The 26,629-nt window shown below is 37.3% G+C and overlaps 3 protein-coding genes and 1 pseudogene across 4 annotated transcripts; 3 read left to right on the forward strand and 1 right to left on the reverse strand.

The window, feature by feature from the left end:
- Positions 1-99: 99 nt before the first annotated feature.
- On the reverse strand, positions 100-4,402 carry LOC142639522 (uncharacterized). Its single transcript, XM_075813682.1, has 7 exons — positions 4,160-4,402; positions 3,969-4,074; positions 3,433-3,866; positions 2,516-2,677; positions 1,957-2,393; positions 1,425-1,755; positions 100-1,029 (listed from the first exon to the last, which is right to left on the reverse strand). Exons 1-7 carry the CDS (start codon positions 4,400-4,402, stop codon positions 100-102), a joined length of 2,643 nt encoding a protein of 880 aa, XP_075669797.1.
- Positions 4,403-6,507: 2,105 nt separating this feature from the next.
- On the forward strand, positions 6,508-10,079 carry LOC142640649 (F-box protein At3g07870-like). 2 transcript variants are annotated; one of them, XM_075814831.1, is made up of 2 exons: positions 6,508-7,938; positions 9,811-10,079. In XM_075814831.1, exon 1 carries the CDS (start codon positions 6,640-6,642, stop codon positions 7,906-7,908), a length of 1,269 nt encoding a protein of 422 aa, XP_075670946.1. In that variant the 5' UTR covers positions 6,508-6,639; the 3' UTR covers positions 7,909-7,938; positions 9,811-10,079. The 2 variants fall into 2 exon arrangements, with proteins under 2 accessions (XP_075670946.1, XP_075670947.1); XM_075814832.1 differs by having other exon boundaries at positions 6,515-7,933.
- Positions 10,080-17,622: 7,543 nt separating this feature from the next.
- On the forward strand, positions 17,623-18,484 carry LOC142639523 (uncharacterized). Its single transcript, XM_075813684.1, has 2 exons — positions 17,623-18,074; positions 18,110-18,484. The coding sequence occupies exons 1-2, from the start codon at positions 17,760-17,762 to the stop codon at positions 18,482-18,484; spliced, it is 690 nt and encodes a 229-aa protein (XP_075669799.1). The 5' UTR covers positions 17,623-17,759.
- Positions 18,485-18,759: 275 nt separating this feature from the next.
- LOC142640650 (F-box protein At3g07870-like) lies at positions 18,760-25,464 on the forward strand (annotated as a pseudogene).
- The last annotated feature ends 1,165 nt before the right edge of the window (positions 25,465-26,629 follow it).

Raw genomic sequence — 26,629 nt, forward strand, 5'->3', positions numbered from 1 at the left:
AACAATGGAATTAGAAAAGGTGGGAGAGTTAAAGGCTTCCACAATGACTTTAGCATCCAACTCAATGGTAACAGAGTGCACATTCATTTGAAGTCAAAGCTACAACCCATCACGGAGCACCCATAACTCCGCCATTAAACTACTTGTGCTCCCAATCCTCCTTGCAAAACCTATCACCCAACCACCATTTTCATCTCTGATTAAACCACCTCCACCCACTGGACTGGAGTTGCTAGTTGCCGAGCCATCAATGTTCAAAGTAAGCCAACCAGCCCTCGGTTTTACCCATCTAATGCTCTTCAGAATAGACCTTTTAGTGACCAGGCCACTTTTTGCACAGAAAAAAAAAAATTTCCGAAGCATAGTCCACAATGTTCTTGCCCAGATTGGGATTTGGATGTTTATGGTTGAAGATACAAAAGTTCCTATCTTTCCAAAGAAGCCAAATATTGAATAAGAAAACGTGACTCCAAGGCAGGGGACCCGCTTGGTGATAAGCATTAGATGTGGCATTGGTTCTCGCCAATCCTGAAGGCTCAACGTGAAGAAATTGCTACTATCAACCCACCTTCTTAGTTGCTGCCACAAAATCTTGCTTAAGGGGCAATCACGTAGCATGTGTAAAATGGATTCTACCCCAACATGACACCGAGGGCAGTAGTCATTAGCTTGTAAACCTCTAGCCACTAAGCACTGCTTGACCCCAATGCTTTGGTGCATACACTTCCAAAAAAAATTTTGAATTTTTGGCAGAGCTTTCAGCTTCCAAATCCACTTACCATTGAACGGAGCAGCCCCCAAAGATTTTGTGGTCAGCCTATAAGCCCTTTTAAGCTCAAAATCACTCTTGGCCGAATACTTCCAGGCCAGCCTGTCTTCTAATCTGGCAAAAAAAGGGATTGGGGTGGCCTTAATATCTCTAAAAATTTCCTCCAAAAAGGACATTTGAATAACAGACCAATCCCATTGGCCATTATAGTCCACCACATCCTTAATCTTCAAATTTTCGGCCTCCTTAGACAAAGGCCCCTGGATAAGATTTCTTAAGGGACTATAATTAGACCAATTGTCATTCCAAAATTCCAGATTACTTTCGAAGCCCGGAAGCCACTTAATTCCTTTTTTAAAGGTTTCTTCACCTCGCAACATTCCTTTCCAAATTCTAGAGCTAGGGAGTTTACTTGCATTTCTAGAAATAATTCTCTACAGGGTGCAATACTTCATTCTAAGAACCTTAGCCCACGGAGCTTTATCTCCAGTATGGAACCTCCAATTTAGCTTTGCTAACAATGCTGTATTCCTACCTTTTTTCTGTTTGAAGCCCCAATCCCCCTTCTTCTTTAGATCTTGTGACCTTCTTCTAGCCCACCCAATGCATTTTCCCCTTTTCTTCAATTGATCCCCCACAGGAAATTTCTATTTACTCTATCAATACCATCCAACACCTTACCAGGCAAGTTGCATTGCATAATGTAAGCTGGGATTGTTGAAGATGAGGCTTGAACCATAGCAGCTCTACCGGCCATCGAAAGAAGGTTGGCCTTCCAACCCGCAAGCTTACACTTTACTCTATCCAAGACAAATCCAAGGTCTTGACTATTATTTCCTTGGTGCTTTATAGGAAAACCAAGGTTCCCCAAACACTCGGTTTGACGGAAACCAAGGAAATCACTAAAAGCCTCCCTATCATCATGATCAATATTCGGAGAAAAATAAACCCTAGACTTAGAGTCACTCACTGTTTGCCTGAAGCACCTACAATAGGTATCAAGGACCTCTCTAGTGGCATTACAATTATCTACATTCGCCTTAGCAAAAAACACAAGATCATCGACGAAGAAGAGATGAGAGAAGGTAGGACCACTCCTAAATACCTTGATCAAACACCACACTTTAGCCTCGCACTTTTATTGAATGAGTTGACCTAGAAATTCCATGTAAAGGATAAAGATGTACGGAGACAGCGGATCACCCTGTCTTATGCCTCTAGATGGCCTGAAAGTTTCAAGGCTCCCTCCATTAAACAAAATCGAAGTTGAAACAGAAGATATGCAACTCATTATTATCTCAATAAGGTTGTCAGGAAAATTGTATATGATCAACATACCCCTTATGAAGCTCCATTTAAGCTTGTCGTAAGCCTTCTCTAAATCAATTTTTAGAGCCACATAACCACCTTTTCCCTTAGCTATCCCCATGGTATGAATAATCTCCTGCATAACAATTGCATTATTAGCCCCCCTCCGACCTGGAACAAAAGCTGCTTGGCAAGGAGAGATAAGATGGTCCAATAAGGGTCTGATTCTTCCAACCAAAATCTTAGACACTATCTTATAAACTGAGTAGCACAGGCTTATGGGGCGGTAACTACTAATGGATTCAGGACCTTGGGTCTTCGGAATAAGCACAATATTGGTACTGTTTAGATACTCTAGAATTTTTTTCTCTCTAAAAACATCATGCACCTCCTCACTTACCGACCTTCCCACAACAAGCTAGAATCTTTTGAAAAAACCAGCATGCAACCCGTCTGGACCGGGGGCTTTAAAACTTTTAAGGACCAAAGATCAGCTCTAATTTCCTCCTTTGTCACCATATGGTCAATGCTACTCTTCTCTTCACATGAGAGCTTAGGCTGCCACTGTACATTATAACTAAAGTCACGGTTAGCTGCATCCTAAAATGTAGTATAGATTTTAATATAACCTTCTCTGAAATGATTTGCAACCTCTCTTTCCTCAGTCAACCAATCCCCTGCATCATTCTTCACTACAGTGATGAAGTTACGTTTCCTGCGAGCTAGAGCAGAGACGTGATAAAAAGAAGTGCTCCTATCTCCCAAAATCATCCAATTAATTCTAGATTTAAGAGCCCAAAGGTTCCTCTCTTGCTCTAACATAACATCCAGCTCCTTGATAAGCTAGTTCTCCAGAGCTACTAGTGAGGAAGACGGTTGGTTAGCCAAATTCCTCTGCACCCATCAAGCCAAGCCAAAACTCTTTTCTTTTTTTGGAAGATATTGTCGAACTGGTTTTTATTCCAAAGACTAGCCTTCCTAGAAAACACTTTGATTGCTTCCATAAGCTTTCTCGAGTGTTGCCATGCCTGATTGGCCACACTCGAAAACAAGGGGTCAGACAGCCAAAAGGATTGGAATATGAAAGGCCTTGCAAGGTGCAACTGTCTTCTAGGGTTCGTCTTCATCAGAACTGGACAATGGTCTAAATGACACCTGGTTAATTGTGACACCTTAGCATCAGGATAGAGCAGACACTAGCTTGGATTCATAAAGACTCTATCAATTCTCTCCTAGATAAGACTATGGATTTCTCGTCTATTCGTCCATGTATATCTCGGTCCACTAAAGCCCATATCCACCATATTACATTTATCAAGGCATTCCTTGAACATTAGGGAATTGTTTATGCTAACCGGACTTCCCTCAAACTTATCCTCCCCTACAAGAGGCTCGTTAAAATCACCCGCAATTATCCAAGGTTTACTATGGAGATCAGCAACTTTTGAGAGATTTTCCCACAGCACCTGCCTCTCTACAATTCTAGGACTAGCATACATAGCAGTAAAAATCCAAGAAAAGTTAGAGGGTAATACCTTAACTTCAACATGAATTTCTTTCTCTGTGCATGCAAGCTGCACCACCTCCACTCTATCTAATTTCCATAGAAGCCAAATGCCACCCGTGTATCCAATTGGGTCAGCAACAATAACACCATCAAACGGAAGACGACTTGTAATTTCCCTTGCTCTGTCTCCCCCAACCAATGTTTCCATTACCACCAGAATAACCGGATTATGATTCCTAGCCAACTCCCCGACATGATTCTGAAAATTGGGCTTCAGAGTGCCTATACAATTCCACACTATAGTATTCATAATTTATTGATTTTTGATGACAAGGATCAGAGCAATCAAACAGAAAAGGCAAACTCTTTGCTTCCCTCCTCCACCTCTAACCCGCATGCCATCAACTCCTTTGCCCTCTCCTTCCCTGGATGTAAAGATAGCAGCAGTTCCAACATATCCAAAATCAACTCCCTCGCCACTGTAAGGTTGCTGGATAGTAGCATTGGCTTGAGTTTATGTACCATCTACTCCGAGTGGGGCACAAGGTCCAATTTTACAAAGCCCTCCATCGCACATCACTGGTGCTAGCTTCACTCTGGTCCATGGCATCACCGGTGCTAGCTTTGTTCTGATCTCCATCATACCCATTACCGGAGTCTCCACACTCTTCCCATCGAGCTTGCGTTCCCATCCCAGTACAACCAATGGCTGAAAATTGGAAGGGAACCTCAGAGCTCTTACCATCTCCATTATTACCTGGAGAAATCCAAACCGCCGTCTTGCTTATAGATTGATTACCCACTCCACCTATACCCATCTTAGATATTCTCTTTGTTGCCCTGCCTCTCATTAAGTCCTTTTTGCCCTTAACTGAAGGGCTGAAACGATACTCCAATTGCTTATCTCCCATATTAAACTCCAACTTGGTTCATGGCCCACCCTCAAAGTCCCAATGGACTCAGCCCCCCTCTCAATACCAGTCCAATTCCTTGTCTCACCCTTTGGCTCCTTCCTAAGCCCATAACTAGCTTGGCCCAAACCGTGAGATGCATGTTCCCCAGAGGTAATGAAATTACTTGTTTTCTTCTGCCCAGGCTTTTTACGTGTCAGAAGCATCCAAGGGTCGTACCTGTCCTCCATGCCATCTCCCCTGTCTTGCGTCGTACCACTACCTGTGTCAGTGCCAGCCAAGTCATGTAAACCACGCGGCAACGCTCCTTGGTACATATTCCTTTCCTCTCCATCACTCGTCAAACCACCTTCCACCAGTGACTCTGGTTTTCTAATGATGAGAGGGCATGATTCCTTTCTATGCCCAATCCTCCCGCAAGTGAAACATAGCTTTTGAAGCCCTTCATAAACCACGAGTTGTTCAAACTTCCCTATAAGGACAATATTGATAAGTGGTTTTGTGACATCTAGTTCGCTACAAAGCCTAGCACACCTCCCTCTAGCCTCCATGGCAATATGGGAATCTATCCAGAGAACTCTCCCTATAGCTTCACTAATTTGTTTAAGAACTTCTGTCTCATACAACTCCATAGGTAGTTTATGCAACCTAACCCAGACCGCGATGGATGACACACACGCACTAGCCGGTTTGAAGAAGGGCTCCCATGGCCTAATGGATAAAAATTGCCCCCCAATGAACCACGGTCCATTTTTAAGAACAGCATCCATGTCTTCTTTCAATGAGAACCTGACTGAATAGAAATCTTTACCAAGATCCACACAATCCAAATACCCAGATGGTTTCCACAAAAGATTAAGCTTGCTCTGAAGAAAACTAAGTCCTATCGCTCTACCATAAAGCTTAATGATCAGCGCATTGGACCACGGTTTCTAGATTCGAAGTTTGGTTTCTCTCGTGACTTTAACCGTTGCTAACCCCTCACGGAGCTCTTCCACCTTCTCGTCTGAGTCCGCCTCCATGTCCAACATGTTCGAGAACTCAAATGCCTTAGCATAAGCTCCTGGGATCTCACCCAAGGAAGTCAATACCGTACCCGAGGCCGTACCGGTTTGGCCACCGGTACGATATATTTCGGATATCGGTCAATACCGGTGTACCGTTTCGAGTTTACTACTATTTTATATACACACACACACCTAAATCTCTAGAATCATATTTATAAGCATATAATATTTCATTTATATTATAGTAAATATAAAAGTTTATCATAAAATATTACCTCAATTCAGAACAAATTATTCATAGTTTTAGACTTTAGTATCAATTAAAAGAAAAAAAAAACACAATATAAAAAATAGAAAACTTTGTTGTTCATTGCATACTAAGAAAATAAATAATACTAATAAGTTAATGTAAATAAGTTGACATTATGCCCTTACAAAAATTCAAAAATTACAAAACTAAAAAAAAAAAAGTTTTTTTCTGTACCGGCCGGTATGTCCGATATCGGCCGGTATTGCCCGAAATTGGCCGGTATGGGCGGTAGCGTACCGGCACGGCCTGTATTTTTTCCGGTATAAAATAGAAGTGTATCGGTACCGGTGCAATGGCCGGTATGGTATGTACCGGCCACCCTGATCTCACCCACCAATTTGTCTTTGAATGATTTCTTAGCAACCCCCCAAGGGCTCTAGCCTCCCTGTGACTGTCCACTCTCGCTTAAGCCATCATTAAACCCAGCATAATGTCCTTTCTTAACCTTCTTCTTGCTCCTAAAGAGCTCAGCTTCTTCTTCTCTTGATAGCTCTCAGTTTTTTGTCATAGCTCACCCCTGTTTGTAGAATAGTTCCTAATTTGAATATTTCACTAGTTGAATATTAAACCTAAATTTATTCCTTCCTATTTTTTCTAATTTGAAAGAATAAAAATTTGAGATTTTGAAGAAAAAAAAGAAAAGAATAACGGTTCTCTTTTAATTATTCCATTTTCTCCAACTAAACTCGCAAATAATAAGATAATGAACTTCCCATTCTTTTTTGAAACTCTGGAATGAACATTTCATTCCATTCCACACAGTCTTTACTTTTTCTCTAAACCCTAAACCCCTTTTCTATCTTTCTTTCTCTTTGAAGGGAGTAGCAATGTCTGACAACTTACCTGAAGTTTCGAAATCCATCACCGAAGAAGCATTGTGGGACTCTCTTCCTCATGAAATCCTAACCAACGTTTTCCTACGCCTACCCATCAAATCCATCATCACTTGCACCTGTGTCTCCAAAACATGGAAATCCCTCATCCAAAACCCCTCTTTCATTTCCACTCATCTTCACCACTCCTCCAACAACGACCTCCTCCTCTTCAGACTCTGCCCTAAGCCTCTCGCCAAGGCAGTCAAACAACTGGAACGAATCGGAGACGAAAAAGAATTCTACGCTTTACATTGGGACGACAACACCAATTTCCATCAATACACCAGCTTTGACGACTTCCCTTTCCATGGCCAAAGTGCTACTGGAGTATTCCGCGTGGTTGGTACTTGTAATGGCTTGATTTGCCTAGCCGATGATTTAAACACTTACGCTTATAATTTCATTCTCTGGAACCCTTGTGTTAAAAAATACGTGCGACTTCCTACCCCCAATTTCTCCTTCATGACTACCGGTCCCTTCACAGCGGCTGTTGGGTTTGGGTTTGATTCCAAAACCAATGACTATAAGGTCGTGAGGTTTGTCACTCCTGAGGATGGGGACTTCGAAGAGGGTGAATCTCCACCCAAGGTTGAGGTCTACTCACTTGCCACTGGGAAATGGAGAGTGGTTACTGCTCAATGTCCCAAATGTGCTGTTCGTGATACAATGTTGGTCTGCCTACGCCTACAGGCTTTTGTCAATGGGGCTTTGCATTTGGTTTGTTACAAGACAACTCCAGAAATCAGATTTCTCCACTTTGTTTTGGTGTTCGATTTGGAGGATGAGGTCTTCCGTGAGATACCACTGCCTAAGCATTCCGATATGTTCTATTGGAAGTGGGTATCTATTTTGGCATATGGGAATTCCATTGCCGTGATCAAACCTGGGTATTCTGTTGACACTCTCGATATATGGGTGTTGAAAAACTATGCGGATGCATCATCATGGACCAAAATTATAAGTTTGGATGCTCAAGCGCCCCCACAGGACATACCAAGGCCACCTTCAGGTTTTTACAGAGTGAAAATACCTAGCCTAAAAGCTTTTAGAAAGAGTGGTGAGGCTATATTGGAAACATATAAAAAACAGCTCGTCTCACGGAACCTTGAGACCCAAGATGTTAAAGATCTTGGGATTACTGGATCTAAGTATAGTTTTGTTGATCCTTACATTGAGAGTCTAGTTTTGCTAGACAAACTTGACCTTGCAGTTACTTACTAAGGGAAAGAAAGAGGACCAACAAGAGGCAAGGTGCATTTTATTTTCATGGTTTTCCGTTTTGTTCTTCATATACTTGGCATTCATTATAAGTTAGATATGATTTTAAATACTATAAATTCTTATTGTTGATTGATTACCTTAATTGAGTGGATTTATGTTTAGGATAGATAGCTTATCAAGGTTTTGCTTGCTGTCAATAGCGTGTATACTCAACTATCAAAAAAGAAAGTGGTTTGTGTTGGTTATCAACTTTTAGCATGTTTATCTATCAAGTGGTTGAAAATAAATGGACACTGTGAATTTCATGCTTCCTGCCACTAATAATTTACATTTTATAGATAGATTTACTCAACTTTTTCTTTCTCGATAATGTTATGATGACCTCTTTTAATTTCATGTTTTCAAACTTGCACTAAATGTTCTTCATGGTCTCCTTGGATTATTAGAAGAATTTCTTAATATGTCAATTGTGATCTTATTATGCTAAAGTTATTGCGATGCCGAGAGTTTTGTGGCTCAATTGGTTGGCTCCTCCTGGTATGTTCAAATTTCTCCTCCCCCGTTGTAACTATTGAATTATCAAAAAAAAAAAAAAAAAAAGATAAGATATTGCTTGTACATTTTAAATCTTCTATCGCCTCATATGCCTATCTTCTTTCTGAAAAAGATACCCATATAACAATTTTCATGAACAAAGCAGCTCAGCAATGGTTATTGTTTGCTTTGGGTGGTTAAGAATTGGAAAGGACTTGTTTTTAAACCTCATTTTGAAAATGTGTTTATGGACAAATCAATCCTTGGTTCATAAGAGTGGTCTTTTACTGTAGCAATGAGATGTCTGATACATATTAAAAGAAATCAATGAGATCTTTGATAATTTGTGATTGATGCTTGGCAAGAGATAGTGGTTCAGTTTGTGGTTTTTGGATATTTATGGAGCATGCTAACTTTTGCATCTAGTTTCTTTCACTATTCCTCCATTTAGGTGGTTGTGCCTCTACTTTGTAACTTTTCTTGTTTTGGAAGCAGCAATAGGCTGTAGTCATGCGAAACAAACTTTTTTTATTTAGACATCCCTCTCATCCACACCAACCTGGTGATGTTGAAATTCAATCCTGAAGCAATTTACCAAAAGGCTAAGCTAGCACCTTTTTCTTTGTGATATGTATTGCTGAAATTTACTTTCATCTTAAAATAAGTTAATGTTCTGTTTTTTTCTTTTTTCTTTTTTCTTTTTATAGACAAGTTAATGTTCTTACTTTGTTCTTTTGGCCAAGGTTATGTTTCAGAGGAGGGTTAAATATTTCTGTTAAACAATCGAAGAATGAGAACATTGGTGGTATGAATAAAAAGAGTACAAGGGTGATCAATTATTGTTGAGCAATGGATAACAGCCTGCACATAAGACGCATTGAACACTTAGGGATGTATTTCAATTGTAAAAAAAAAACCCTTAACTAACAAAGAAGAATGTATTTATGAGAGCGTGTTGAAGGATGATAGCTACACTCGACTCAAACATGTGTCTTGTGGTTGTCTACTTGGCTTTGGTTTTACTTTGAAAATTTTCTTTTGGTTGTGCAATATTTCTATTCTCTTATTTTCTTTGGTAGCACAGTGTCTTCTCTTTACGATTGTCCTATGTTAAGTAGCAAAATATCTTCTTACTATATATGGCCTGGTAACCTGCTTAGAACATTTACCTATGCCCCCCATTCACTTTGGTCCTCACGTTCATTTGGTAAAGGGTTGGATTATTTCTTTATTTTTACATTTTGAAAAACCACAAATCTCAGTGTAGGTTTTTCTCCATAATGTTACAAAATTGATTAGTATATTTTTATCTTCTTTTGGTATTAAATCACAAAAACGAATGCACTTACAGTTTTTAAATTCTTGCAGGACTTTGTGCAATCATGGATGCTGATGAGCTGTACATAACAGACTTCAACTCAGTGAAAAAAGAGAGTTAACAAAGTCTTTTGATGGTGTGTAGTTATTTAGTGTTGGCATTAGTTTGTTATGTCAAAATAGATTGTAGTTAGAACTTTAAAGGAGTTTATTTTGTTAAATTAACTTGGGCTACACCACTCTTATGTTAGTATTTCTGGATGATTTGAAGTTTGGTTTCTGTGCATTTACAAAAATGATTAAGCACTATATTGTATGCCATGCTTGCATTATGTGTTTGTTAAATTTCTCCTTGCTTTACATCTATCCAATTGGTGTAAAGGTATCTATGGAAAAATTCTACAAATCTGTCTTTTAATCTTAGGATGTGTACATTTATGATGATAGGAATGAGTGATGCATATTGCCGCTGAGTTTGTCTAGTTTTGTATGTTGTGCAGTCAATACACAATCAAGTAAATAATGCGTCTGCCTTGTTAGTTGTAAACCATCTGATGCCTACTGCAGGCTGTGTGTTGTCTGATATTGTTTGTTTTGCTGCTTCGGGGTCCAATGTAGTGAGTTGCCTGTGCTACTATATTTGCTTGCTGCTGTTGTGTTAGTTGGCCTGTTGCCTGTTATGCTTGCTTCATCTGTGTGTTGGTCAACTGCCTGTAGTGCAGTCTGCTGCCTCTGTTGTTCTATGTATTGTTGTATTTTATCTTATTTGCTATTTAGCAGTGTTAACAGATCCTGAGATTTGAGTACTAGGATAGGTAATTGCATGTAATCTGTTTGGCTGATGCATATCAAGAGTGCATGTCATCAGTTAGTTATTGGTCCATCTTCATAACTAGCCAAATTAGAGGTTATTGGTGATAGCATACTGTTAGATGCTAGCTTGTTGTTAGTTAGGGAAGTGGTTTGGGCAAATCTTGACTTGTACTCAACTAGCCTTAGTATATAGAGGTTTTATCATTATAAGGAATCATGAGATGAAAAATACTTGTTCGTAGTCTCTTTAATCTCTCTTTTCTGTCAATTCTCACTCTCTTTCTAGAGGCCTTGCTACCTTGAATCTGTCACTTAACTATTTCATTTGCACACACAATCAGGTTCTTAATACTAACATCCATGGCAAGGCTGTCGTGAAGCAATCAACTGTGATCAGTTTAAAAAATTTGAAATGTTTTAATGTTCATAAAGACACTAGGATTTTCTTATTTAGTTCAGCAGGGTATGTGCATTTATCCATGATTCTCTTTTTGTACTCTCCTTGCTTTGACTTGTGCTCTCCAAAAATTTATAGTCTTCTAAGCTATTCCGGAGGAGTTGGGAAAACCACTTGCTATGACTGAGAATTTCATTCTAAAAAGTTTCTTCACCCTTACAAACTAACATCAATGGTAAGTTTACGTGACCTAGCTTTTTCTTTAATGCTCAGTAAGAACTTGATATTTCTGAACAGAACAAAAGCCCCCGAAGTCCCCCCTTCATACTACCACAATAATATTGTGTGAGAAAAAGTTGTAAGCAACAAACGATCGTAGCCATACCAAATAGAGGTAATTCTGTAACTTTTTTCTTGATTTCAAGTCCTACTTATGGTTGATTACCTGTTTCAATTAATTACTCAGGAAATAATTTCTGTAATAAAACCACTCAAAGAGGATGGTTACAGCTCTTCTTCTTCTCTTCCAAGGTGTGAACCAGACCAAATAATTTAAATCCCTAGTACTGTGACTGTTGTTCCTAAATCTACTATTTCCTAGGTGCTACACTTTAGGTTTCTCAAATTAAATCAACCACATAGTTGATTGACCAATGACTTACATGGTTGAATTTATTCTCCTTTTAAATTAAAAAAAAAATGACATTATTTATTTTGCATTGATCATATAACTATATGCTTGAATTTAATTTGAAAACCTGAGGTACAATCTCCAAGTGTCTCTGGTTTTATTTTTTTTACTCATAAAAATGGCATCTGTCTATGCCTTGGGCCTTTTCTGGGAGTAGACTGTCTGTTGTGGCCCTATGGCCCCCCTTCAAATCAGTCAATGTATATTTCCTTGATGCTGAAATAGAAGAAGAAAGAGAAGGTATACTAAAAGCTTTAAATGTAGGACTTGACAGACATCAACATGCAATGACAAATGGTAAATTTTGGTTTCTCTAGTTCAACAATATAATTGTTTATTTAAAACTTAGGTAACAAGATGAACGATTGAGGTGAATTCTAAACTATCACCAGCTTCCAATTGAAATCTAAATTTGTATGCATGGGTACTTTTTTTGTTTTATTATTCAATATTCAAATCCAACTTTCCCTATCATCACATATATATATATATACACACACACACACACACAAAATTTAAAATAAAAGCCCATTGGGTTCTGTATCAAATGATAACGGGCACCATCGCACACCCTTGTGTGCGATGGTTACTCCACAAGTATAAGTACTTGTTGGGTGCGGGGAGCAAGAGCTGGGGTTCAAGTATCCAGGAAGGAGCTTCACATATATATACACTTAGATTAGGCTAGAGTAGAATTCTATCTTGTATAAATAAATAAAAAATGATAACGGGCACCTTATAATAACCATCATCAAATGTAGCACATTTAATGTAGCCATCACAATAGACAACTTCCATAATCATGATAATGCTTAGCAATGTGCATAGACGTGGCAAAATGGGTAGATCGGGTCAATTGGGTCGTGGGTCAAAACGGGTTATTATTAAACGTGTCAATCGGGTTGCAGGTCAATCGGGTTGCGGGTCAGGTCGGTTGACTCGTATTTTTGAAACAAGTTTTTTTTTTTTTTTTTTGAAATAGATACAATCTGTCAATCGTTTATGAATTCCTCACTAGTGATATTGTTACCAATTACCACTAAACACTTGATACCTCAATTTTGTGCAACTTTTGTTCCAACTTTCTAGAAGCTAATCTTAGTATAATCTTAGATATGTTCAAAGTAGGAAGAGAAAATGAAGGTGGCAAGTAAAGAATGACAAACTATAACGGAGTACAACCAGCTAATGTATACATCCAATTTAATAATTTACCAACACGTATAACATGCACATGCATTGTACACTAATATTAAAGAATTGGGATTTCCCTTACTCCTCACCAAAGGACGCTATGGTGCTGATGTGAACTCATCAAAAGCACAATTTGTGTGCTTAGTCTCTAGAGTAGAGGAACTGACTCATTGAGGAAGCTTTGCCGCTTTGGCTCTTGTGGTTGTCACATTTCACACTTTCACGTTTGTGCCTTTGACTTTGGATTATAGCTAAGCTAGTCAGCTAGTCAATTGAATGAGATTTTTTTTTCCCTTATTTTTAATGGTTGTCTTGTGTTGTCTTGTCTCACTCTATCATGTCTGTGAAACTTTATTGGTTGTGAAGCTCAAATAATCAAATTGAATGTGAGGTTATTGTCTTGTCTTGTCTGTTGTCTTAGTATATATCTATAATTTATTGACTATTGGTTTGGTTCTAGTGCTTTGTGCTTTATGTTTTATGTTTTATGCACCTAGTATCAAGACATAGTCTAATTATTTTTTTAGCGAATTTTTTTTAACAGGTCTAGTTACGGGTTATCCAGATCGGGTCAAGTCGGGTTGACCCGCAAAAAAAATTGGGTCGGGTCACGGCTCAACTTGTTTTTGCTTCAGGTCAAAAAAATTGGGTTCGGATCAGGTTTTTTTCGGGTCGAGTCAGGTTGAGTGAGAAAATTCTGACCCGTTTTGCCATGTCTAAATGTGCATATGGCTTTAACATTTTTTGAAGCGCATTTCTCATGAGAACAAAGTCACAGTTAAGCTAATTGTCATACTAAAAAAATCACAAGAAACTTGTAATTCACTAAGAATAATAAGAACCAACTACTCTAATGAGTATTTGGAAATGTAGGTGATTTAATATTTTATCCTTTGAGCACCTATCATGATAAATCTCATTAAATAAAAGCACTGAACTTTGCCAAATAGACTATATAATATATATATATATATATAACATTTGGTAAATATTTGAAATGGTGATATAGACATACAATCAATTGCGAAGTGTGTAAAATGTGAAGCTACAATTGAATTCGAAGAAAAAACCCACAGACAATTACTTGAATGCCATGAGTAAATAACAATTACTTTAATCTACCATTTCTTTTGGTACATTCATTTTGGACAAGAAAATAGCCCCTCTAGACTCCAAACACTTTGTGTATTGGAAGTGCCAATAGTAAATAAATCACAATGCCACAACAACAAAATTGCATTCGTACATATTAATATAGATACGACAGCATTTTTGGACTCAAGTTTAATATGCGTTGATTTTAAAAAAAAAAAAAATCTCTCTTTCTTAGTCTCACTTTCACAGCTCCTTTGATGAGCTAGTTAGAGATTTACTTTCGATCCCTAAAGACAACCAATATGATGCCAAAGACAACGAACTCCCACTAAAAGATTAACATGATTACATATTTTGATAATCTAATAGTCGAATTGAATTTTTTTGATGTTCTAATATACATGTTAATTTCCATGTTAATCCGATATTATTTACTATTTGATCCAAGAACATAATTTGTATGCATACAAAAACTTAAAATTTAAACATTTGATTGATGACATAACTATTAATATTTGATTTTCCTGAATTTTGCAAGTAATGAAGATATAATAAAAAAATATAATCTAATGATGGATTTGACAAAATTCATATCCAATAAAAATATATTGAAACAGTGAATTTGTCACAATTCATATCTAATATAAATATATTGAGTGCAAGTTTTAGCTAAATTTTATTTTATATGTTGATAGCCTTTTTAATCTATCATTGCTTTTCGTACATGCATCTTGGACAAGAAAATAACACCTCTACACCCCAAGCATTTTGTGTATTGAAGGTGTCAATTTAGGTACAAAGTCCTTAGCAATTGTAGTTAAAGTTTATAGTGTTAAATCTAATTTTTTTCACTGGATAGAAAACAAATGAAAGCAAGTTAAGTTAGAAAATTATAATGCTTTACCATATTAAACTTTTTAGGGGATTCTAGCCTTTTACCCCTATTTTTAAAAATATTTGGCAATATGCCCCTATTTTGAAACTATTTAGGTCTGTGCCCCTGTTTCGAAACTCGATTTTATTAAAATCGAGTTTCAATCAAAAAAACTCGATTGGTAGAAATTCAAGTATGGGGTGATTAAACTTAAAAAAAAAAAAAAATGCATGGAACTCGAATTCCATACCTATAGCTGCATTTTATAGGACCTATAGTGGCGTTTTATATGGAACTCGAGCTCCAGGAACTCGAGCTCCATGAACTTGAGTTCCATGCAAAAAAAAAAAAAAGTTTGATCACCCAAAACCTATAATTGCGTTTTATAAGACCTATAGTGGCGTTTTATATGGAACTCGAACTCCATGAACTCGAGTTCCATGCAATTATTTATTTATTTATTTATTTATTTTTAAGTTTGATCATGCATAACTCGATTTAAACCAATCGAGTTTCTCATTGAAACTCGATTTTGAGAAAATCGAGATTCAAAACAGGCGCATGAACCTAAATAGTTTGGAAATAGGGGAATATTGCCAAATATTTTTAACAATAGGGGTAAAAATCGAGTTTCAATGAAGAACTCGACTGGTTTAAAATTGAGTTATGTCCGATCAAACTTAAAAAAAAAAAATTGCATGGAACTCGAGTTCATGGAACTTAAGTTCTATTGAAAACGCCGCTATAGGTGTTACCGAACGCCGCTATAAGTTTTTGGCTGATCAAACTTAAAAAAAAAAAAAATTGTATGGAACTCGAGTTCCATTGAAAACACCGCTATAGGTGTTATCGAACACCACTATAGGTTTTGGGCTGATCAAACTTTAAAAAAAAAATTGCATGGAACTTGAGTTCAGTTGAAAACGCCGCTATATGTGTTACCAAACGCTGTTATAGGTTTTGGGCTGATCAAACTTTTTTTTTAAAAAAATTGCATGGAACTCGAGTTCTATTGAAAACGCCGCTATAGGTATGGAACTCAAGCTCCATGAACTCGAGTTCCATGCAATTTTTTTTTTTTTTATTTTAAGTTTTATTGCCCCCATACTCGATTTTCTACTAGGGATGGCAATTTTTCCCCGCCCCGCTTGACCCGCCCCTCCCCGCTTCGTCCCGTGCGGGTTTTCCCCGCCCCGCAAAGGTGATGGGGTGGGGATGGGGCGAGATTTTAGACCCGCATCATGGGGCGGGGCGGGGATGGGTTTACACTTTTTAGACCCGCCCCGCCCCATCCCCGCCCCACCCCGCCCCGTGTTAATAAGGATTAAGTTATAATTTTTTCATACTCTAAAATCCTACTATTTAAACAAAAATATCATCAACTTATTTTATTCTACCTAACGTGGTTTTACCTCTCTTTTCTCTCAAGCAAAGTTGGAAATAAGGTACCGATTTTAACTCTTTTTTTTTGTCTTTTCATTCATGATTCAAATGTCTTTCTCAACTTATTGTTCATCATTAATATAATATGAGATTTTTGTGTCATACTATGAGATTTTTGTTGTGACATTGTCTTGTTAAACATTTAAATAATATTATTTAGTTTTTGCTAAAAATTAGTTTGATTTGATAGGATAAATTTATTTATAATTTCAAGTATATTTTTAATATTGAAACATGTCATTTTATTTGAAAAAATGGTAATAGTTATAGGGAAAATTAACAAGAAATAAAGTTTTACGGTATAGGGCGGGACTTCGCGGGTCTTCACGGGGCCTTAAGGGGCGGGGATGGGGCAAGAAAAATCTATACGGGGCGGGGGCGAAGATCCCACCCTTCGGCCCAGCCCCGCCCCATTGCCATCCCTATTTTCTACCAATCGAGTTTTTTTATTGAAACTCGATTTTAATAAAATCGAGTTTCGAGATAGGGGCATAAACCTACATAGTTTGGAAACAGGGGCATATTGTCAAATATTTTTAAAAATAGAGGTAAAAAGCTAGAATTCCCATCCAAATAGTTTGGAAACAAGGACATATTCCAAATATTTTTAAAAATAGAGGTAAAAGGCTAGAATCCTATGAGGAATGATCGAATGAGAAACAACAAAAAGGGAAAAATGCCCAAACACCCCCTTGAACTTTGAGGTAGTGGCCAAGACACCCCCTCAACTTTTATTTTAGCCAATTTGCTCCTTAAACTTCACACAACTGCTAAATAGAGCCATCGGTTAGTTCACTGTTAAACTCACGTTAGTCAATCACGTGACAAGCACATGTAAAGAAAACTTGCCCAAGAAACCAGGTTCAGGCATTCACTAGAGGAGAGAGGATCTCAACGGAGCGGTGGCAGCGCTGGAGTTCGATTTGTTGCTGCTGATCTAGACCCTGGAGTCGCTGATTGCTCAGTTCGTTTGACAATCATTGCTGGTTGAACCCACCAATAATCTAGGATTTTTTTTTCTCTCTCCCATTTTCTTTCATTTTCTCGGCAAAGAAACAACCTTCAATTTCTTATTTCTTTTATTTTCTCGACCAACAAACACCTTAACAAGCTTTCTCGTAAGATCTCCAAATCCATCATAAAAAACCCCCTTTTGATCACAATCAAACTCAAACCCCAAATCAAAACCTTAATCCCAATCCCTGACAATCATAACCAGAGATTCAACAACAACAAACACAACAGCAAAAACAGCATCAACCACCAATCTACAATATCAACAAGAATGACTTCAGGGACGTAGTTCAGAAACTCACAGGCTCACCCACACACAAACGCTTCTCAAGTTTGCCGCCTCTTCATGTGCCTAAGCCTCCAAGCTCTCGCCTCTACCCCTGGCGCAACTTAGCAATCGCCCCCTCCTTTGCTAAACAACATCGTTGCTTTGGTCCCCATTCCTACCAATAACGGCGGCGGGAGATCGAACGCCGGTGATGCTGTGGGGTAAGAGAGTTCAAAGGAGTAATTCTAATATAAACTCGGATGGTGGTGGGGAAGAGATTGAGACAAAGTCGACTCGGTTGAGTTATGGCTTAGTGGTGGGTTTTGAATCATCTAAGCTTGACCCGGAGAACTCGCTTGCTGAGTTTCTAGATCACGTTCCAATGAGTTTGAGAAGATGGGCTTGTTATCCGGTGCTACTCAGCCGAGTTCGGAGGAATTTCAAGCACGTAATGCTGGTGGACGTGAAGAACTCGGTTTTACTCCGTGATCCACTCGGCCGAGTCATGAATTGGAGCCCCGTGTTGGTTCACTTATCAACAAACCAAAGAGTTCTAGCAAGCATAATAAGAACTCGGACAAAACTCAATCTCATTTCCTAGTCAACTTAGCTGTGATAATGGGTGGAGCTCGAGGGGTTCGAAGGTTATCGAATTCAATGCTAACTGAAATCGTTCGAGCTGCCATGCAACACAAGAAGAAGAACTCGGTCACCGAGTCGGCAATTTTGAGTCAACTCATTGCGAGTGAGTTCTTATTGAAGAACATCAATTTAGTCACAAACACTGAGTCAATCCCAGAAACAAGTTCATTGATTCCTGGTCTAAACTCAACTTTTGCCACGTCATTGTCAGATTATGCTATAATCCAACGTGGTAATGGTAATTATGATTTTCCCCAATTGAGAGATCCTCTCTCCCTTCTGGTGAACACCTGAACCAGTGGACCTGGTTTTTCTCTCCCTTTTGCTCAATAAATTGGGTAAATTCTCTTTACATGTGTTTGTCACATGACTGACTAACATGAGTTTAACAGTAAACTAACAAATGGCTTTTATTTGACAGTTGTGTGAAGTTTAAGGAAAAAATTGGCTAAAGTAAAAGTTGAAGGAGTGTCTTGGCCACTGCCTCAAAGTACAATAGTGTCTAGGCATTTTTTCCAACAGAAAATTACAGAAAGACCACGTCACAAATAGCTATGCCACAAGCGACAAGCCCACAAGTCCGCGACAACAAAAATTGCATCCGTATTGGTTCTAAAATAAAAAATAAAAGATCCATACATATTAATATGGATACGACATCGTTTTAGTATACGTTGATTCTTTTCTAGTTTTCTCTCTCCTTCTGAGTCTCACTTTCACAGCTCCTCTGATGAGTTAGCTAGGGATATAGCTCCGATCCATCCCGCCTGGTGGTCTACTCGCTCTCACTCTCACTCTCACTCTCTCCTTTCTTTTCCCGTTACTGCTTCTTTAATCTCTCTCTTTTGAAGGTAGTAGCAATGTCAGACAACTTACCCGAAGTTTCGAAATCCTTAATCGAAGAAGCAATGTGGGCTTCTCTTCCTCCTGAACTCCTACCCCATATTCTCATTCGCCTACCTGTCAAATCCATCATCAAGTTCACCTCCGTTTGCAAAACATGGAAATCCCTCATCCAAAACCCCTCTTTAATTTCCACTCATCTTCTCCACTCCTCCAAAAACAACAACCTCCTCCTCTTCAGACTCTGCCCTTAGCCTCTCGCCAAAGCAGTCAAACAAAGGAAACGAATCGGAGACGAAAAAGAAGTCTACGCTTTACATTGGGACGACAACCCCAATTTCCATCAACACACCACCTTTGACGACTTCCCTTTCCATGGCGAAAGCGCTACTGGAGTATTCCGCGTGGTTGGTACTTGTAATAGCTGATGATTTATACACTTACGCTTATAATTTCATTCTCTGGAACCCTTGTGTTCAAAAACACGTGCGACTTCCTCAACCCAATTTCTCCTTCATGACTACCGGTCCCTACACCGAGGCTGCTGGGTTTGGGTTTGATTCCAAAACCAATGACTATAAGGTGGTCAGGTTTGTCACTCCTGAGTATGGCGACTTCAAAAAGGGTGAATCTCCACCCAAGGTTGAGGTCTACTCACTTGCCACTGGGAAATGGAGAGTGGTTACTGCTCAATGTCCCAAATGTGCTGTTCGTGATACATTGTTGGCCTGCCTACGCCTACAGGCTTTTGTCAATGGGGCTTTGCATTTGGTCTGTTACAAGACAACTCAAGAAATCAGATTTCTCTACTTTGTTTTGGTGTTTGATTTGGAGGATGAGGTTTTCCGTGAGATACCACTGCCTAAGCATTCCGATATGTTATATTGGAGGTGGGTATCGATTATGGCATTTGGGAATTCCATTGCGCTGCTCGAACCAGGGTATGCTAATCACACTCTCGATATATGGGTGTTGAAAAACTATGCAGATGCGTCATCATGGACCAAAATTATAAGTTTGAATGCTCAAGCGCCCCCACAGGACATATCTATGCCATTTCATTACAGAGAGAAAATACCTAATGCAAAAGCATTTAGGAAGAGTGGCGAGGTTATATTGGAAACATATAAAAAAAAGGCTCCTCTCGCAAAACCTTGAGACCCAAGAGGTTAAAGACCTTGGGGTTACTGGATCTAAGTATAGTTTTGTTGATCCTTATGTTGAGAGTCTAGTTTTGCTAGACAAGCCCGACCTTGCAATTACTTACTAAGGGAAAGTAATAGGAACAACAACAGGCAAGGTGCATTTTATTTTCATGCTTATTTTTATGATTTTCTGTTTTGTTCTTCATATATTCTTGGCATTCATTATGAGTTAGAGATGAATATATTGCTGATTGATTACCTTAATTGAGTGGATTTATATTTATGATAGATAGCCTATCAAGGTCGTGCTTGCTTTCAATAGCATGTATACTCAACTATGAAAAAACCAAGTTGTTTGTGTTGATTATCAACTTTTAGCACATTTATTTATTAAGTGGTAGAAAATAAATGGGACTATGTGAATTTCATGTTTCTTGCCACTCATAATTTATATTATATAATAGATAGATCTACTCGACTTTTTCTTTCTTAATAATGTTCTGGTGACCTCTTTTAACTTCATGTTTTCACAATTGCATTAAATGTTCTTCATGATCTGCTTGGATTTTTAAAACTGTATTATCAATACATTTTCCTTAATCTGTCAATTGTGAGCCTAGCATGCTAAAGATATTGCTTGTACATTTTAATTGCCGCATATGCCATTCTTCTTACTGAAAGGATTCCCGTAGCACCATATTCGTGGGCAAAGTAGCTCATCAATAATTATTTCTTGCTTTGGGTGGTTAAAAATTGAAAATAACTTGTTTACAAACCTCTTTTTTAACTTATTTTGTTATCACTTTTTCCTTAGCATCGTTTGAATATTTTTATCCCAATAAAGTGGTTATGCTTAGATGTATTTTTTTGTTGACTCCATTTTATTCCATTGTTCATCTTTTTCCCTCTTTTAATATTTTGTGAATGATTTAGTATATTTTTTTACACAGTTTTTTAAAGTAGAAGTAAAAACCAACTAGTATAGACCCTTATGCAAGAATTGGGGTTTCACATTGGCTTTAATGGGATGTAGTTCAATGTCTTTAAGTATGGTAGTTTTAATGGGATGTTTTTTCTTTTTCAGAATATTGTCTCAAACTTAAAAGATTTGGTTACTACTGTTTCTATAAATGTGTATAAGCACTTGTGTTTGGTAATTGGTTTTGCCCCTGTTGTAGCTCACTAATGAATATATTCACTTATTTGGAATGGAAAATCCTAGAAGTTCATAGATAGTTAGCATCTTTTTAGCCTTTTAATTTCATGTAATTGAAAACGTGTTGGTGGACAAATCAATCCTTGATTCATAAGAGTGATTTATTAATGTAGCAGTGAGGTTGGTGTCAAAAATCAAAAGTTACAACCCCCCAAAATTTAGGTTGTTGTTTTCCTACTGCATCATATTTCTTGTTTTGCCTGTTTGGGTGGTTGTTTCTCTGCTATGTAACTTTTTCTGATTTGGATGCAGCAACAGGCTGTAGGCTTTAGAAGCCTTTCCCTATAGTCATTCCTCTCACCCCATACCAACCTTGTGAAGGTGAATCTCAATCCATAATTGTAACACCACTCCCAAAGAAAAAAAATCTCCCAAGAAGCTAAGTTGGAAAGTTTTTCTCAATGATTTATAATGCTGAAAATTATTTCATCTTATACAGTTGATGACATATATTGTATTTGTGTTGTGTTGTTGCTTTTACTAAGAATCTTGAATATATATATTTTGATAAGTAATAAATTTTATTGATATAAAAAAGGGACACCCTAATATGTAGGGAGTGTAATACGGGTCAACAAAAATTACAAGAATCAAGAAAGGAAGAGAGTGATTGGTTTCGCAAAGTAGCCAACCAATCTAATAAAGTACTAAAGAAAAAAAAGCTTGAGGTCTGGTATGGTTTTTTCATTATCTCCAAAACCCCTACTATGCAGTTCCTCCAAAGACACCACATTAAGCAATGGGGAACAATTAACCATATATGACCATTTCTATGACAACCAAATCTGCCTTGCTAGCACGCTAGAAGCCCCACAACAGACTCTGGCATAGTCCAGCTTACTCCAAATAAACCCAAAATCATAGACCACAAATCCATAGCAATCGGACAGTGAAGAAATAGTTGGTCAAGAGAGTAGGAGAGAGTAAGAATTTTGTATATTTCTACTCTCTTAGTTTTTTCTGGAACACATTTCTTCTCTTTATGATTGCCCTTTGCTATTTTGCTAGATTTCTTATTATTAAATAATTGCTGGCTTTGGAACCTGCTTAAGATCATTTACCCTGGTCCCTGATCCCCCTTGGTACACTTGTTTTTGTGGTAAAGGTTTGGAGTGTTTCTTAATATGTATCCAGAAAACCTTCAAGTATTGGTGTAGATTTTTTCCATATGATACTACACTGATATGTGTTATTTTATCTCCTTTTGCTTTTAGCATAAATCGATAAATGGTCTGATTACTTATTAAAAAACAAATCTACTTCTGCTATAAAATCACAAATAATCATGGTTGGTAATGAGCTATAGATAAGTAATAGACTTTATCTCAGCTAAAGAAAAGATTCAACAAAGCTTGTTGATGGGGTTTATTTTCTTATTATTGGCTTGATTTTATTTTGTGAAATTGTGTTGTAATTTTTATAACGTTAAACTCCATTTTGTTTAGACCATTCTTAGCATTTCTGGATGATTTGCAGTTTGGTTTCAGTGTGCTTACAAAAATGATGGAGTGCTTAATTGTGTCTACTATGCTTCATGCTTGCATTGGGATGAAGATGCTTGCCAATGCTCTTTGTGTGTGTGTATTATCTTTGACTTAACAACATTTGGTTACTAAGGTTTCTATAATTCTGGAAGTTGATAGGTTGTTAGCATCTTTCTAGCCTTTTTTTGGTAGTTGAAAACATGTTGATCGACAAATCAATCCTTGGTTCATAAGAGTGATTTCTGACTGTAGTAATGAGATACGTGATAGTATATAATTTTTGCTTTGCAAGAGATACTGGATCACTTTGTGGTTTTTGGATATATTTTTATTATTGTGGAGTATGCTAAATTTTGCATCTAGCTTATTTCACTGTTCCCCCATTTAGGTACTTGCGCCTCTACTTTGAAACTTTTCCTGGTTCGGAGGCAGCAATAGGCTGTCGTCATGCGAAGCCTTTTTTATTTAGACATCCCTCTCATCCACACTAACCTGGTGATGGTGGAATTCAATATGAAAAAAATTTACCAAAAAGCTAAGCTAGCACCTTTTTCTTTGTGATATGTTTTGCTGAAATTTATTTTCATCTCATACCAAGTTAATGTTCAGTTTTTTATTTTATTACTAAAACAAGTTAATGTTCTTAGCTTGTTATTTAGTTCAAAGTTATGTCTTAGAGGAGGGATAAATATGTCTCTTAAGAATGAAGACATTAGTGTTATAAACATAAACTATATATGGGTGATCAATTATTGTTGAGTAAGGGACACTAGCCTGTGCATAAGACACATTCAACACTTGGCCAATTTAGGTGGTTGTTTCCCTACTGCATTATGTTTCATGTTTCACCTGTTTTGGTGGTTGTTTCTGTGCGATGTAACTTTTCCTGATTTGGTCGCAGCAACAGGCTGTGTGATGTTTCACCTTTCCTTATAGTCATTCCTCTAACCCATACCAACCTTGTGAAGGTGAAACTCAATCCATAATCCAAACACAACTCCCAAAAATAAATAAAAAATCTGCCAAGATGCTAAGTTGGAAACTTTTCTCAATGATTTATAATACTGAAAATTATTTCATCTTATATAGTTGATGACTTATATTGTATTTGTGTTGTTTCTTTTACAAAGAATTTTGTATATTTCTACTCTCTTAGTTTCTTTTGGAACACACGTCTTCTATTTATGATCACCCTTTGTTATTTTGCAATATTTCATATTACTTCTAAAAAGACACAAAAAGAATTGAAAATGACAGTTCCTCAAAAAAAAAAGACTTGTTTATAAACCTCTTTTTGAAAACATGTTGATGGACAAATCAATCCTTGGTTCATATCAAAAGAATGCAATGAGATCTGTGATAATTGTGATTGTTTCTTGGCAAGAGATGGTGGTACTGTTTGTGGTTTTTGGATATATTTTTCTTAATATGGAGTATGCAAACATTTGCTTCTAGTTTTTTTCATTGTTCCCCCATTTAGGTGGTTGTGCCTCTACTCTGTAACTTTTCCTGGTTTGGAGGCAGTAATAGGCTGTAGTCTTGTGAAGCCTTTTTTTTATTTAGACATCCCTCTCATCCATACCAATTAACTTGGTGATGGTGAAATTCAATCCCGAAATTTTTTTACCAAAAAGCTAAGCTAGCACCTTTTTCTCTGTGATATGTTTGCTGAAATTTATTTTCATCTTAAAACAAGTTAATGTTACAGTTTTTTTTTTTTTTTTTCTCTCTCTATTATAAACAATTTAATGTTCTTAGTTTGTTCTTTAGGTCAAATTTACGTTTTAGAGGAGGGTTAAATTTTTCTCTTAAACAATTTAAGAATGAGGGTGTTTTGCATGAAAAGAATATATGAGTGATCAATTATTGTTGAGCAAGGGACAGCAGCCTACACATAAGACACATTCAACACTTAGAGATGTATTTTTTTTAATTGAAAAAAACCCTTTAACTAACAACCAGGGATGTAATTATGAATGTGTGTCAAGGGATGATACAAACTTGGACTCAACTTGTGTTTTGTGGTGGTCTAGTTGGCTTTGGCTTTACTTTGAAATGTTTGTTTTGGTGCGATATTTCCATTCTCTGATTTTCTTTGGGAGCACGGTGTCTTCTGTTTACAATTGTCTTGTGTTAAGTAGAAAAATATCTTCTTATTATATAATTTCGGGCATGGTAACCTGCTTAGAACATTTACCTCGGTCCCCCATTCACCTTGGTGGACATGCTCATTTGGTAAAGGCTTGGAGTATTTCTTAATTTCATTATGAAAACCCACAAATCTCGGTGTAGGTTTTTTCTACATTGTTACTAAACTGATTTTAAATTCTTGCAGGATGTTGAGGAATCATGGTGCTGATGAGCTGTACATAAGTAACAAACTTTAACTCAGTGAAAGAAAAGAGTTAACAAAGTTTCTTGGTGTTGTGTAATTAGTATTGGCATTAGTTATTATGTCAAAATGGATTGTAGTTATAACTTTAGAGGAGTTATTTTGTTAAACTAATTTGGGCTACACCACTTGTTAGTTTTTCCAGATGATGTGAAGTTTTGTTTCAACGTGTTTACAAAAATGATTAAGCACTATATTGTCTGCCATGCTTTCATTATGTGTGTGTGTGTGTGTGTTAAATTTCTCCTTTTTCAGTGAATTAGATAGCAGTTACATCTATCCAACGGGTGTAAAGGTATCTATGGAAAAATTCTATAAATCTTTCGTTTAATTTTAGGATATGTACATTTAAGATGATAGTAAGGATTGATTACATGTTACACCCAAAAGCTGAGCAACTGCTGTCTGAGCTGCCCTCGGTGAATCCAAATACCAGATAGTGAGGTTGCTTTTGTTGAGAAGAATTAAGTGTTTGATTGTTGCTGATGGTGAATACTTCAGATGGATATGTGAGTAGGTTGTTCTAGTTGGCTATCCACACGCTTGTCACTGGGGTCTTCTTGTACCATCTGCCCAAATAACTGCTCTTGTTTCCTGAAGAGAAGAAGCCTAGCGAAAAAACTTGGCCTGAAGAAAGCAAAGTTTGGACGCCCCTAATCGATTGCCCGGGACAATGGTGTCAAGTGTCAACTGCAATGCAGAATTTCAAGAAAGTTGAGAAAGCAATGAGACAATAAAAGAGAGTGGGAAGAGCGGGTATCTCCTTTAACAATCCCCTTCTTTTTTGGTTGAATGAAAGAACCTTATTTAGTCCCAATTATAAATGTAGCAAACTGCTGCTTCCAGCAGAGAACAAAAATGTTAACACTAAGCAACTGCAAAGTAATAGAATTGCGTGAACAAGGACTTAAATTTACATAGTCTATTAGCTCTTTCATAACAATTTTAGAAACAAAGACTTGTTATTGGAGGACTTAAATGGGTTGGAAATTCAAGTCTTATGAGGTTGTGAATGGTGGTGATGTTAGAGTAATGCGGACGATATTTATCAATGACTTTATATTTCTAACAACACTTTATATTTTTTTTTTCCTAATATTTGCAGTCCGAATTCAAAATTTTAAGTTCACTACTACCTCTTTTGTTTCACAAGAGAAAAAATAAAGCTACTACCTCCTTATTTCATTGCATTGTACACCCTTCTTAACAATAAACCTCATAAGCAATTGAATAATTAATTTATAGTGTCAGCTAGTTGATAATTAATCTTTATTAAAAAAAAAAAAAGACCAATGGCACATAGGATTGTATGTTGAATCATATATCACACTAATGTGAACTCCTAATCCAGTAGGAATA

This window comes from Castanea sativa, chromosome 6 (assembly GCF_040712315.1).
Source record: "Castanea sativa cultivar Marrone di Chiusa Pesio chromosome 6, ASM4071231v1".
Classification (NCBI taxonomy): Eukaryota; Viridiplantae; Streptophyta; class Magnoliopsida; order Fagales; family Fagaceae; genus Castanea; species Castanea sativa.